The sequence below is a fragment of the Diabrotica virgifera genome, chromosome 8 (genome assembly GCF_917563875.1).
Source record: "Diabrotica virgifera virgifera chromosome 8, PGI_DIABVI_V3a".
NCBI lineage: Eukaryota > Metazoa > Arthropoda > Insecta > Coleoptera > Chrysomelidae > Diabrotica > Diabrotica virgifera.
In genome coordinates, this window is record NC_065450.1 from 225,366,541 (window position 1) to 225,382,249 (window position 15,709).

General features: G+C 34.0%; 1 protein-coding gene across 3 annotated transcripts in view; it reads left to right on the plus strand.

Moving 5' to 3' along the window:
- LOC114337057 (putative transporter svop-1) overlaps nt 1-13,742 on the plus strand; it is a 67,632-nt gene extending 53,890 nt beyond the window's left edge. For all 3 annotated transcript variants that reach the window (XM_050657670.1, XM_050657671.1, XM_028287448.2), the window contains exons 7-12: nt 6,305-6,462; nt 7,472-7,619; nt 8,570-8,684; nt 10,536-10,695; nt 10,747-10,874; nt 13,545-13,742. In XM_050657670.1, coding sequence (XP_050513627.1) covers nt 6,305-6,462; nt 7,472-7,619; nt 8,570-8,684; nt 10,536-10,695; nt 10,747-10,874; nt 13,545-13,600 — 765 coding nt within the window. In that variant the 3' untranslated portion in view covers nt 13,601-13,742. The remainder of the gene's footprint in view (nt 1-6,304; nt 6,463-7,471; nt 7,620-8,569; nt 8,685-10,535; nt 10,696-10,746; nt 10,875-13,544) is intronic.
- Nucleotides 13,743-15,709: the final 1,967 nt, after the last annotated feature.

A 15,709-nucleotide genomic window follows, 5' to 3' on the forward strand; every position in this document is an offset into this window, starting at 1 on the left:
CAGTCTGATTTTTGCATGAGAGGTTAATGAAAGGGTAACAAATCAATTGGATGTTATGTCCGACAAAATACATGGGACGTTTTCGTAATCTGACGTTTCAAATTATTAAACTGTTCCACAATTAAAATTTCCACCGTTCCAGTGTTCCCGTACATCTAAGTTTGTCCAACTAGGCACCTTTAAGCTATTAACAAATTTTCGGCTTGCTATTAATCAACTTTTTTTGGTACGCAGGATCCAGGTCTAATAACCCAATGGTTAGTTTTGAATTTTAGAAATTCCAACAAATATACAGCAATACGTTTGTATTGTATTTTCGAGTGAACTAGCAGATTGGTATGTACCAGATGTTTTTCTAACTGGCCCTTAAATGCCTTTTTTAATAAAAGAAAGTCATAAAAATTCCAAATCATTTTATTTTGAGCTGTCCATTGAGACACATGTTACTGTGCTTGACCGCTAAATACAAATTTTAAGATTTTTTTACTTGAATACTATTTTGTCCTATTGTAACATGAGCGGAGGTGAGGGGGCAATATAATACAATCCAGGGGTTCTATGTAAAATATAAACGAAAGTTGAAAAGGTGGAAGATTGTGATTCGGTAGTTTTTTTTATTTAAGTTAAAAAAACAATGTTACGTAATAGTGATGTAACGGATATTCGTATTCGCATTCGGGAATATCCGCATCTTTTTGCATATTCGCATTCGCGTTCGCATTCGCAAAATTTGTGCCAATGTTTTGCGAATATGAATATCAGAGGAGAGAAATAATAATTTGAAAATAAAGTTAGATTAATAAAATTAAAATCTATTCTCTTTCTCATCTTTTTTATTAAAAAAAGGTAACTTAATCTCGTATAATCAGATTATCAGCCTTCACGTTGTTTTATTATATGGCATAATGTGATAAAGCTTAAGGTTCAGATTGATTTACACTAAATATCAATTAACTTTTCATTCCAAATTTAGAAAACATTTCAAAAATAAAAACAAATTAAAAAAACTGAGCATTCGCATCCGCATTCGCGAATGTCGTTATTAGATATTCGCATTCGCATTCGTATTCGCGAATGTTAAAAAAATGACATTTGTTACATCACTATTACGTAATGCGCTGTTCGAACCATCCTACCCCCTCCCCGTGTAACGCGCCGTAACGTTTTACATGACCTCCCCCCCAACTTGCGTTACGTAATACTTGAACCTGAACGCTCCCAAAGTAGATTAAATTACACTTTGTATGATAAAAATCTATCCAACGAATTCTTTGTTTTAATCTAGTTACACTCAGATATAAAAAAGTTATATGGATAAAACGAAACTTGCCAGCAAGCAGTTTAAGCATTCAGGAATCACTTTCAAGAAATTTAAATTTACGACCCTATTTTGATTATAATCGCTTCCCGTATTAAGTTATTTTATGTGGCACTCATTGTATTATTAATTTTCTTATCTTAACTGGCAACTAACATGTCAATCTCGACAAAAAAGTATATCTACTAAATAAATTATTTTTCAAACTCTTTCAAACTAGTTTGACAAACAGTTTGAATTTTCAAACCTGTACGATTGACCAGTTTGACTTGACTTAAAATATTTGTCAGAAGGATTGACTTGAGTTTGACTTGAAATTAAGTCAAACTCAAGTCAAGTTCAAACATTCAAGTCAAACTTGTGCAACTCTATGCACATTGGTCACTGCTAGTAGCTTTTCTCGTCCTGGTAGAAGTTTCTTACATTTTTATTAATATGAAGCTTTTGAATCTCTTGTTCTTATCCCTAAATCTTATCTTATCCCTAAATATCTCATGTCAACAGGACGAAATGAACAAGCGATGAAGGTTTTGCAAAAAATATATTTACTTAATACAGGAAACGCATTGGAGGCTTTTCCAGTAAGTTGTTTTTAATTATTTACAGATAGCCAGACGATAAAAATAAATTAACATTATAGTATGTGTAAATTTTAATTTATGAGTCTTGGTTATTGTATTTAATAGCTTTATGATAATAAAATGACGATTGTGTTTACATTTTATTATGTGTAATGGATTTTATATACACTGCTTGATGAAAAGCCGAACATTTTAATTCTTTGCGATTACCAACACTTGCCAAAGATATACGGTCGATGTTCGAGTAAAAAAATACAGAAATATTAATCTGTATGCAAAAAATGGGATTTTCCGTCACGATTTTTATCGCATTATTAACAAATTAGTGGTATATTATAAGAACTAGTCATATATTCAACAGTTTATTTACACCATTTAAAACAACTTATTGATTATATAACATTTATTGTTTATATTATTATTAAAACACGTGAGGTTTTTTTAATTCATTCTGGAGAGTCAGTCATTATCGCCATAATTCAGCTTATAAATTTGTTTTCTGTCTCTAACGTTTCGACTCTACGTAGAGAGTGGGTCGCCCCCAAAATCGATAATGCCTAATAGTCCGTTCTGTAACGGTAAAATATTGCAAAACCTCTAAATTTTAAAGAACCGCTTGGATTGACTTGAAATTTGGCATACACATAGCTAACAAGTCAAAGAAAAAAGTGATATTGTGCCGATATGTGCTTTTGCCCTGGGGGTGCTTTTCACCCCCTCTTGGGGGTGAAAAAATATTCGTCCAAAAAAAGTCAGGAAATGGATAAACTGGCTAATTCTAAGTAACTTTTGTTCTATAGAGTTTTTTCACTAAGTCAATACTTTTCGTGTTATTTGGCAGTGAATATGTTCATTTTTTCAACAAAATAACCACGCTTTTAGACGGTTTTTTGCAAATAACTCAAATAGTAAGTATTTTGTCGAAAAACATTCTTAGAAAAAATATAGCCTGTAAAAAATTTGAAAAAATGGTGTATATGTCACGTTTCTACACATAGTAGAAGCAGAGTTATAGCTAATGAAAAATAGGTTCATATTCGTCAATTTCCAAATGGAATACTTTAACGTGAAATAACCAAAAATGTAGCACATTTCGGGGAAAACTCATTACAACTTATTTAAAGTTTTTAAAAAAAGCTTCATTTTTGTTTTATAAAAAAAATTCTAGCATTAAAATTAAACAAGTTACGCTCAAAATAAAGTTAGTCCCTTTTGGTTTTGGTAAAAAAATCGAGAAATTCACCCACTAATTAGTATCTCAAATGAACTTAATCGTTACGACTTCACAAGTTTCTTGACTCGTGTATATATTGTTTATGTGAACTGTAAATTTCATCGGTTCAAAGTCCTTATTATTGAAAGGGCTGTAGTTAAAAGGGGTTGAACGAGTCACTGATCACGAATGTATGCAAATTTAGAAACACCAAATCTTAATCAATTTTTGTCTAACAGAAAAACAAAAAAATACATGGTATTTAGAAAAACAAATCTGACTTTTTTTGTTTTTCGAGATTTTTGGTATCTCTAACAATTTTTAAGTTATTTTGAAAAAAAGCATATTTTTCAAAATTTAAATTTTTAAAAATTTTATTTGAAACCATTTTTTTTTCAAAAATAAGCACTTTGAATCGATGAAACTTACAGATCATATAAACACAACATAAGTAAAATAATTTGTGGAGCGGTAACGATTAATTTCATTTAAGTTGCTAATTAGGGGGTGGTCTTCCCAATTTTTTTTTTGCAGAAACGAAAGGGACCAACTTTATTTTGAGCGTAAGTTGCTTAAATTTAATGCTAGAAACTTCTTGCAAAAACATGAATAAAGCTTTTTTTAAACACTTTAAAAAAGTTATAATGGGTTTACCCCAAAAAGTGCTTAATTTTTTGGATATTTCACGTCGAAATATTCTATTTGAAATTTGGTGAATATGAATATATTTTTCATTGGCTATAACTCTGGTTCTACGAGATCCAGAGACCTAACGCGTACACCATTTTTTTTACTTTCTTATAGGCTATATTTTTGCTAAGGACGTTTTTTTCGACAAAATACTTACTTTTTGAGTTATTTGCGAAAAACCGTCTAAAAATGTGGCCATTTTGTTGAAAAATGAACATATTCACTCGCAAATAACTCGAAAAGTGTTGACTTGGAGAAAAAGCTGTATAGAACAAAAGTTACCTTAAATTAGTCAGTTTACCCATTTCCGAACTTATTTTGGACATATATTTTTTCACCCCCAAAAGGGGGCGAAAGTCACCCTCAGGGCAAAAGCACACATCGGCACAATATCACTTTTTTTCTTTGACATGTAAGCTATACGTATGCCAAATTTCATGTCAATCCAAGCGGTTCTTTAAAATTTAGATCAAAAACCGTGAAAGAATGGACTATAACTTCAAGCGCAATTTTGATACGAGAATTATAAAAAAAATATGCATTGAAATGCATATTACGCCTGTGGCGACCTCTCTACTAGTGTTGCTCAAATGCAAGAACAAGACGAGACTTAGACAGTATTGGTCTTGATCTTGCGTCAGTACACCTGGTCTTGGTCTTGGTATTGCGCTCTCGGTCTTGCTCTTGGTCTTAGTCTTTCAGCAAGAGTCTTGCAAGTCTAGCAGTTATGTAAGAGAGTAGGTACATTTTAAGCTTGAATTAACATAAATAGCCATAGTAAAGACCAACCAAATTAATAAATGTATAAACAACTTACATCGGGTGGGTTTTGAACATTTCCATGTTGGCAAAATTTTCACAAACATGCATTTACACCATGCATGAATTATTTCGAAAAACTCATCAGCTTTTAGGCCTTTTAGATCTATGACTCCAACTCTCATTACTTCGACTAGAACTATTTGAATCTTCGTCACTCATGTCCATGTCAAATTGTAAACTTTTTTTATTTGTGGCTTAGCACTTAGCTATTTAGCCAGATACAATCATGTTGATAATAATAATTAATACTAATACAAAAAATAAACTATTAAAGAATTGTAAACTTATCACCCCGAGAACAACAAGGATTAGATGAAAGACAATTATTACATTAGACTCCAAGGAAAGCTCAATTGGGAATGAAGTTTAGTTATGTCGAAAAAGTAACTACTCGTCAGTCTGGATCCCGCATAAGAAAGAAAAGTTGATTAATAGCAAGCTGAAAATTTGTTAATAGCTTAACGGTGTCTAGTCGGACAAATTTTGATATATGGGAACACTGGAACACGGAAAGTTTTAATGGTGGAACAGGTTAAAAATTTGGGACGTCAGACTACGAAAACATCAGATGTATTTTGTCGGACAGAACTTTCAATTGATTTGTTGCCCTTTCCTTAAACTTTCATGCAAAAATCAGACTGGTGTTTATCACCAACTGCGCATTTTAATGAGTGAAACACGAAGAACATGTCAAATGACAGGAATCATGTTGGTTAGTAATAGCAGTCTGATTTTTGCATGATAAGGAAAACAAAATTATTAAGTGGGTGTCCTTAACAGTAGGTATGCTAACCTTATTATATTTTATATCAGCTAAGGTGACATTTTTAAAAAGTTTGGATACGATATTACTGTCGGCGTCGAAATGCAAGAAGATTAAGTTATGATTAGAGGGCGCTTATTCTCAAAATCTGGACAATTAATTTCAGAGTGAAGTCGTCTGCTTTGAAAGACTACAAAATATTTTTTTACATTGTAGTTATGACCTCGGAGTGCGTCAAATGTGTCAAGTGTTCTTTTAATGGATATCTTGATTCGCTATATATGTTTATGGTATTGTTCGTAATCAACAAAAGTCCAATTTTCCAAATTTCTGTTATATTTTTTGCGTCTTGAAGAGTCTCTAAGCATATACCCGAACTACTACACCCTTTAAAAGGACACTCAGTCCTAACTTCAAGACACCAATCTCGCAGACTTAGTCTTGTTCTTGCTCAAATCTTGCACGGTCAGTCTTGGTCTTGGTTTTGCAATTAGTCGGTCTTGGTCTAGGTCTTGCGAAATCGCAAGAACAAGACCAAGACCGATTTTGGGCAACACTACTCTCTACGAAGCAACAATGAGTCAGGAGACTTCTCTTCGATAGCGAAAGTGAACCGCAAATTCAAAGCTTACTGGAACCTGTTAAACAATGTTAGAAGAAACCTTTTCCTCCAATAGTACATCTGCAGTTCACCTGACTTCTTGTTGCTTCGTGTAGAGGTGGCTGCTAGCGTACGCAGGTCGATTTTATTACTAAAACAGCCAAAATTAGACTGCATTTCATTTAAGTTCAGAACAGCCAGGGCATGTCGTTGCCGGGAATTGAACCCGGGCTCTCCAACTTGTTTAGCAAGTTTCATAGACGCTGAGTTACGGCTGCCACAATTTTTGTATTTTTGTATTTTGTTTTTGTTGTAGGTTAAAAAGTTAGTAGAAGAAGTGGAAAACAGTGCCGAAAAAGTAAATGTTGTGGTCGCCTTAAAGAAATGTTTCAGGGAGATGAAATACCTTTTACATAAACCTTATGTAAACCATCTACTTTTGGCATGTTTTAATGTGTTTTCTTTACTGATAAGGTAATTATTTGTTGTTGTTAAATGTTTGCCATTTTTTGTTTTTATATTTTTTTTCTTGGAAGCCCACATTCTAAATTTCAATGAAAATGAAATTGGGTTTATCTGTGTTCTTTGGTGAACGTGAGACTAGTCTAGTTTGTTTCTTTCTAATCTTTTTGTCTGAGTTTATTTGTTGCAGATATATTTATATCGTCTGTCATAAATAAGTATCGATATTATAATAGAACGTATAAATGCAGGGCCTATACATATAAGCCTTGGGAAAACAAATACTGGATCGGAGAAATACAAAACGATCATGGAGTAAAGATATTTGTGGACAAACGGCCACATAACATACATGGTTAATGACAAATGACACAGATGATCGGAAATGCTACGCAAGATGCTGTAAAGATGTCAAAAACGTAGTACTGAAGGCAAAAAATGAAGCATGAAGCAATCAGTCCGCTCGAATAGTCCAGAGCATAGACTTTCGCAGAGCAATAATCGAAGTATGGGGAACAATAATATTTTTAAGAACGGATAGAAATAAAAAGTTTATGTCAGTCTAAAACCGATAAATGATTGGAAAGATTATTATCAACATCGATTGACTGTTTATTGACTGAAAATTAATGTTTGTAGTTCAGTTCGGTCACAGCTGGCACCCCGGTCGGTCACAACCCCACACTCGCAAAGAATAACAAACCCTCTTTAGAAACATATTCACGCTCTTTTTACTGAAATAAATAAACATATTATTGACAGACAGTTTATTGTTTTTACATTTATTATTATTTTATTTGTTTTCGTGGACAATAAGGTTTTCACACGCAACTCAACCACACCCACGGAACACTGATATAATCTGTTGTGCCTAAAACTTGAAAAGTTTATAACCATTTGATTTTCAGATCGGATACTCTTTTTAAAACAAAAATTTTTCGAAAGAATGTTTTTTTTTAAGTTGCTATTTACTCTCAAGAAGATATTTGAAAAACAAAATGGTTTACATGTTTAATTTTAGCGTCAACACTGTGAAATTATGGTTGCCTGGAATATTTCAGGCCATAAGTGACTATCAAAATGCTCATAATGGTACAAGCACTAATCTATGCACAATGTTGGAGCAAATGGTACCGAAAGAAACTCCAACATCTGAAAATTGTACAGTGGTAAGTAGCTTTACACATCATATTCTGTTTGACGTAGGTAAACCACATCCCCGATCGCCATTTCTTCTTGTTATAACTTCTTCAGGTCTACATTTTTCATTGCTGCTTTTCCTCCTTCTATTTGAATTCCATTTCTAAGTTCTTAGCAGTATTCTTGTCTCGTCCATGCTTCGTATATATCCATACCAGAGTAATTCTCGTTTTTCTATTTTTTCGCTTATTGTTTCGTTCTGCACATTCATTAGTTCTTTAATTCGGTCATGTCTCACTTTGTCCGTTACTGTTAATCTGCAGCTTCTTTTCCGAAACTACATGGTCATTGAATTTGTTCAGGTTTCCTTTGGTTAAGGTTTCCATAAAAGGCTATAAATAAAGTTGTCAATTTTTACCACCAGCTGGCCACATTTCTTGTTCCAGTTTTTTAGTGTTTCATCTATCTCTATAAAGTTTAAATAAGTTCTTCGTCCATTTGGTGAATGATCTCTTGCTATTCGTACTATCCTATCCTCTGCCATTCTACTAATGTGTTCGTTCAACTCCTGTTTCCATTGTTTCCATTTTGTCACCCATCCATTTATGTCTTCTACATTGCATGATCTTCTTATGTTTTCGCTTCTCTCCCTATCCAACAGACTTTTTCCTGATATTCGTCGGAGTATTTTCATCTCTGTTGTTTCTAGTAGTCGTCTCGTTTTAGATGTGACAGGTCTTTTCTCCGCTGTGTATGTCAATATAGGTCTAATTGCTGCTTTATAGATTCTTGCTTTTTTGTTTTGTCTTAGATGTTTGTTCTTCCAGATTGTGTCATTAAGAGACCCCGCCGCTTTACTTGCTTTTAAGCTTTGTTGTCGTACTTCCTCTTCAACATCTCCGTAACTGGTTATATCTATTCCCAGATATCTAAACCCTGCTTGAAATAAATCTGTTATGTAAATATCTTTTATTTGCAGGATATGAACAATCTGTCGGTGTATATAAATACATTCATAGTATCACTGGCAAGAATTGTTGCCTTCGCATTTTCTACTGTCTTTATAAGAATGCTAGGAATAAAAAGGTTAAACAGTAAGTACAGTTTTAGAATAGAATAGAAAAATGCTTTATTGTCATTGAAAATTGTACAATTTATAGACAAAACTTAGCGAAGAGCCAGAAAAACAAAACAGTCACAAACACAATAATTTACATACTAAAATTATGGTAGAGGAGCCTAAGCGGGGATTTTTGCAGTTACTCGAGCGCGTCACATTATCATATGGGGAGAAACCTGGCAACCTGCAGATGTATCTCTACCATATATTGTAACACCAATAAAATAAAATCAAAAGAGGCGTTAGACAGGGCTGTGTCTTGTCGCCATCACTGTTTTATGCATACTCAGAAGAAATATTCAAAAAAGCATTAGATTAGAAGATGAAGTAGCAGGCAAAAAAATAAATAATGGCCTACTCATATGTGAAATTAGATACGCCGGTGACACAATACTAATAGCAGAAACTATTACAGATCTACAAAGAATTTTAGATAAGGTTGTTGCAACGAGTGAAGAATTTGGTCTGTCACTAAAAATAAAAAAACAAAAAAGAAATTCATGGATATATCAAAGAAAAATATTAGAAACATAAATCTACACGTAAATAATAAGACGATAGAACGAGTTCAGAATTATAACTGTTTAGGGACAAACATTAGTGAAATTAACGATTATACCAAAGAAATCCGAATTAGAATAGAAAAGGCTAGAAGTGCATTCACTAGTATGAAACAAATATTATGTAGTAGATACCTCAGCCTAAATCTTAGAAAGCGAGTACTAAAATGTTATGTATTTTCTGTTCTTTTGTATGGTGTGGAGACATGGACTCTTAATAAACACTGCCTCAATAGATTGGAAGCATTTGAGATGTGGACGTATCGAAGAATGCTGAGAATCTCCTGGACAGACAGAATAACCAATGAGGAAGTACTAAGGAGAATACAGAACAGCAGGGAGATACTGGATTCCATCAAAATGAGAAAACTTCAGTACTTGGGTCATATAACACGTGGTGACAGATATGAACTCCTAAAATTAATTATGCAGGGAAAGATTCAAGGAAGCCGCAGCATAGGTAGGAGAGAAATGTCCTGGCTGAGAAATCTCAGAGAATGGTTTGGATGCAGCTCAACTGAAATCTTTCGGGCTGTAGTATCAAAAGTGAGAATAGCAGTGATGATTGCCAGCCTTCGTCGCGGAGATGGCACGTAAAGAAGAAGAAGAAGCAACTTTTATTCGAGACATTTTTTCGAATTATGGATAGATGGCGCTATAATCGGAAAAAACGATTGTTGGAAATGGAAAATTAAATTAAAAATGGAAAGTACCCACTAAAATGGAAAATTTGACTTAACTTTTTTTGGTTCTAGGACCTAATAATCACAACCCAATAGGTCCCCATAACGCTCGAGTGACTGCAAATTTAGCATACTTTGCTCCCCTACTGACATAAATCATCAATATAAATTAAAAAATACTCTATACTATATACACTTAGGAACTAGTTTAATAAATTAAGCTGCTACAGGTGACACCTAAATATAGTTAAAAATATGTTATTAATATGTTATGTAAATAAAAATTCCGACCGGCAAAACTTTCCCCAATGGCGAAAAACTTCAATGTGGATTATAAAAGCTCAATTACAACTGAGGCTACGGCTACACAAGTATTTTACAGCGCTCTAAGAGCAGTAAAATGAAGCGCGAAAAATGAATCCTATCCTATGTTGCTATGTTGCTGCGCGATATTTTACTGCTCAGTCTAGCTATCCACTACTCTGACCATGGGACCCATTTTTACGCTTCATTTTACTGCTCTTACAGCGTCGTAATTTGTCGCTTGGCTGGCCGTAGCCTAACAATACTTCATATTTTCAGTTATATTATGTTTTGCTACTGCAGCCCTACAATTCTGTATATACTTTGCAAGAGATTCGGCAACTGTGACAATATTATCTGCTACAGGAACTGCGATTGGAAGTGTAGCAGAAAATTTGCTGATATCTTTGACTTTGGAACTATTCCCAACGACATTAAGGTAAGGATTGCCTTATTAATAGATTATTTGTTTTCATTTTTAAATTTGTAGGACCATTGCTCTATCCATACATCTGACGTCAGGGAGAACAGGTACATTGGTGGGGAATATAGTATTTCCTTACCTACTGTCTTCAGGATGTTTGCCACCATTTTTCTGGATTGGAATATTTTGCGTTGGTAAGTAATTTTGAAACAATTTTTGAAACAAACAAATTTGTAGCTCCAAAACTTACCACAATGGTCAGAAGAGACTAGATGACATTCTGCACTCTTCTGTTCATAGATAGCACCAATCTCCCCATGTTATACTCCTCCTAACAAGCTCCTCCCACACCTGCTTAATTGCTTCTTATAGTTCAATTATATTCCGTGGTTTAAGGTTTCTTTCATTTAATTTCTTTGTCAACTCTGCCCACATATTTTTGGTGGAGTTAATGTCTGGACATCGAGAAGACTACGGAAGAATTAACATGAGTTTCTTCCAACCATTTGCATACTCGTTTGCACCGGGCAATTGTCATGTTGGAAGATGAAGTTGTTATTGGGGAATCTCTGGATCATTGCTGGCAACATTATATTCTGTAGAATATGTTTGTAATACCATCATGTTCATTTTTCTTCTATAAAAGAACAAACGCCCGGGTCTTCAGTACTTATGTATATATCTCGATATGATGACCTAGAATCCTCCACTATGTTAAATGATCAGATCAGTATACTGATTACCGATCATCAAACCAATGATTTCTCGGCTTATAAACTCTTATAAAGAGTAGAAGGTAAAATTGAAAAGTAGAGAAAAATGGGATGCAAAAAAGGTCCTGGCTCCAAAATATAAGGCAATGGACAGAGATTAACGACAAACAATATGTGATACATGTTGCAAGAAACATAGAGTTAATGGAAAATGTGATCGCTAATATCCATTTGTGGATTTGCATCTGAAGAAGAAGAAGAATAAACTCTCATACTTGCTTTAAACTTATGCTTTAATCCTTCTACATGCAGTGCTAATGCTGTTTGGAAACGCTTTCTGTTCGCTAGCTTTTCGAGCTGTTGCAAAAAAGTTTCTCTCAGATAATTTACCAACACTTCATCTTGTTGCTCTGTGGAGATTTTGTCCTCTTCAGCTACCCAACCGTGCTATAGACTGAAAAGAATCCATCTATGTATGATTTTTCATGTGCACATATGGCTCAAATTCAAATCTGCAGCAACGTGCCTTAGTGATCATTGTGAACAACCGTCTTCGAGTTTGGCAATGGCTCGTTGTTTCGCGGGTCATTCAAATGCTGTATTTTGGACGCCTTTCATAGCTTTTTATTATATTTCAGAATAAGCGCTTTGACATTTACTGCAAAATTTTTGACAAGCGCTTTGACATTTAGCAAGTTTTTCTTCTTCTTCTTCAGTTTATTGGCCTCCACTTACTTGGGTATTTGGCCAGCTCATCGTCGCGGAATAAGGGAAAAATCCCTTATTCACTTACAATTTGGAGTTAGTGCATTGTACAATTTGCTTCTTCTTCTTCATCATCTTCTTCTTCTTCTTTAGTCAACTGGCAATTTTGGTTGGTGTGGGACAAACATGATAAGATAAAAAAATTTCACGCTAGGGGCAACTGTCTATCAATACACAATCTTCTTCTTTTTGATTTAGTAGAAATTTTGAGTTGGCATGGGACAAATACAACAACTAAAACTTTTTTTTCAACAACATTAAACTTTTTTCTCTCGGGGGCAACTGCCGACATTTAGCAAGTTTATATGACATTGCAATTTTACATGGTAGGGGAGCCCAAGCGGGGATTTTTTCAGTTACTCGAGCGCGTCAGATTATTACATGGGGAGAAACCTTGTACCCTGAAAATGTACCTCTACCATATATATTGACTATTAATGCAGGGGAGTTCGTTAAGGGGGACCGAAAAAAATATATCCTTAGAAAAACATCGTCAGCTTAAGATAAGGTAAGTTAAATACATGCAAAACAGTGTATATTTAAAAAATCTGACGATTTGAGCGGGGTGTAAGGAAATGGGTGGGTCCCAAAGTTTCACAAGAAAAAAGCGAATATTTCGCGAAATGAATGATAGAGCGAAAAACTAAAAAATACGTGCTCAATATTTTTCAAAATCTATCGAATGATGTCAAACACGACTTCCCACGGAGAGGGGTGGGTGATAAATTTAAAATTTTAAATACGAATCCCGCGATACGAACATCAGATCGAAAAACTGAAAAATACACTTATTCAATATTTTTGAAAAATCTATCAAATGGCACTAAACACGACCCTCCACGGAGGTGGGGTAAGGGGTTACTTTAAAATCTTAAATGGAGCCCTCATTTTTTATTGCAGATTTGGTTTCCTTACCTAAAAATAAGTAATTTTATTCGAGACATTTTTTCGAATTATGGATAGACGGCTCTATAATCTAAAAAACCGATTGTTGGAAATGAAAAATTAAATTAAAAATGGAAAGTCCCCACTAAAATGGAAAACTTTACTTAACTTTTCTTGGTTTTACGACCTACTCTTCACAACCCAATAGGTCCCCATAACGCTCGAGTGACTGCACATTTAGCATACTTTGCTCCCCTACACAATGTAAAAATTAAGGTGAAAACTATTCAGTGACCACAGATGTACATGCATACCATTATCTAAGGTTGCGCAGTCATGACATTCTACGCCTTCATTATATTTCTTTCGTTGGATCTTCCTCTGCATAAATAATATGTATATGTTATACCAGATCATATTAGTAGACCTTGCTTGTATTTTATTTTAAACAATAACAATATTGTAATGTTACATGATTTATCTGATTATTTTTTGTTATAGCTTGCGGCCTTTTCTCATTTTTGTATCCTTCAGTAGAAGACAAGCCATTGAAATAAAAGATCACAAAGTACCTAACAGGATGATATTGGCCATATGTATTTTTTAATTAAGCAATATTTTTTAAACGTACTTAAGAATGTATATGACAAACAATTTATATATAGATTATATTAAATTGTACAAATTTTTACCTAAAAACTCTCTTTTCTTTTTTTTTTTGGTTTCCTAAAACCCTAGATGTTTCTTGTAATTGCTTAAATGATACCTGGTGTTCGTTATTCAATTTGGGAAAATTCTTCAAAAAATTTATGGTGCTGTGACAACTGGAATAACTGCTGAAGAGTCTTCTGGCAGTAATGGAAACAGCTGCTCTCTTTCGAGTACCTTGATATTAAGTATTATAAAAGAGAGTATGATTGAAATACGTAAAAAAACCTCAAAAAAAAATATTTGAATAAGAATAGGTACCAAATTGTATCCAGCGGGCCACAAATAAAAATACAGAAACGAAAGGAATCAAATAAAAATTACTGAAAGACAGGGAGAAGCGTACTTTTGAAGTGTGTAAAATATATTAATCCTAGCTGAGCGCTTTCGGCTTATAAAGCCATCTTTAGAGCTATGGTGAATATCTGAAGCCAACGTACGCTCCAGATGGTAACATTGACTCTTTGGTTACTGAGAAATTTCCTCATCTTCAAAAAGGCTACCCCTGATTGCTCTATTCTTGATCGAATTTCCTCTGATTTTGGATTTAGACCAGCATTCTGCATGCTGCCAACGTACGCTTCAGATGGTAAGATTTTTTTTTTGACTTTACCATGATCAAATATCTGTAATCTGTAATGTATTTCTTGTGTGAGAGTCCTTTGTGCCCGTATTTGATGTTTTTTAATGTTAACCGACAACACCAGTGGACAATTTTTTCCAAAGGTCAGACATCTATCAATAAAAACTGCATAAGAAGTAGAAGTTTTTTAAATCTTACATAGGATCCCTCTCTCTTCGTAGCGGTATTTTGAAATTATTGACCATAGCGCTGACGATGGCTTTATAAACCGAAAACGCTCAGCTAGGATTTTTATATTTTACACACTTCTAAAGTACGCTTCTCCCTGTCTTTCAGTAGTCATAAGTGTGTACAAAAACTATTTCAGTCTTTACAAATAAAAGTTAGCAGAAAATAAAAATTCATGACCTTTTTTACCCAAAATGTAAATTGCAAACTGAAATACTTACCAGACAACAAAGAAACGCGTCCCCCTTTTAGCAAACTGCTCTACAACACCACATCGGACTATGTCATTTTCCTAAAAACCCTAGATGTTTCTTGTAATTACTTAAATGCTACCAGGTGTTCGCTATTAAATTTGGAAAAATTCTTCAAAAGTTTATGGTGCTGTGGCAACTGGAATAACTGCTGAAGAGTCTTCTTGCTGAAGTGAAAAGAGTTATGAGAGTTTTTCCTACAAGCAGTAGGTTTTGCCAGGATGCTGGTAGGATCGCCATGTAACGTTGGGGGTTGCAAGATGAAGACACTACCCCGAACAAACAAACTTAAACTTTTTCCAGAAACTTTATTTTTATATAATTAAATGTACAATTAAATTACGTAGAACTTGAGATAGGTCGGGGATAACCCATTGCCCCGGTAACTAGGTCCCCTGAGTACGCACGAGAGAGTGTAACTGTGTAACAACAACAACATCGTATCAGGTACACGACTTTCATATTTATATCTGTTATAAGTAGTTAAAAACAGTGCCAATATGTATTACCATATATGGTGAGGTACTATAAGTGTAGTAAGAATGACGTGTGCTCTCTTTGCAGTCTTTCAAATGAGTTCAATACTTTGAATTTTGCTACTGTCGTAATAAATAATACAAATTGTAATTATAATATTATGACCTAATTTTTATAACAAAGGAATTAGGAAAATTCCGAAAGGGTTGTCGTGTACTATCACAGTTTGTCGAATAGAAAAATCTCCTCACTTTTGAGTAACTTGATAATAAGTACATATTATAAAAGAAAGTATGATTGAAATACCAGGAGAAACCACAGAAAATAAATATGTAAATAAGAAACCCAAAATGGTGTTCAAATAGACTCAAATAAAAATATAGAATATACAGGAACTAAATAAAAGTTAACAGAAAATA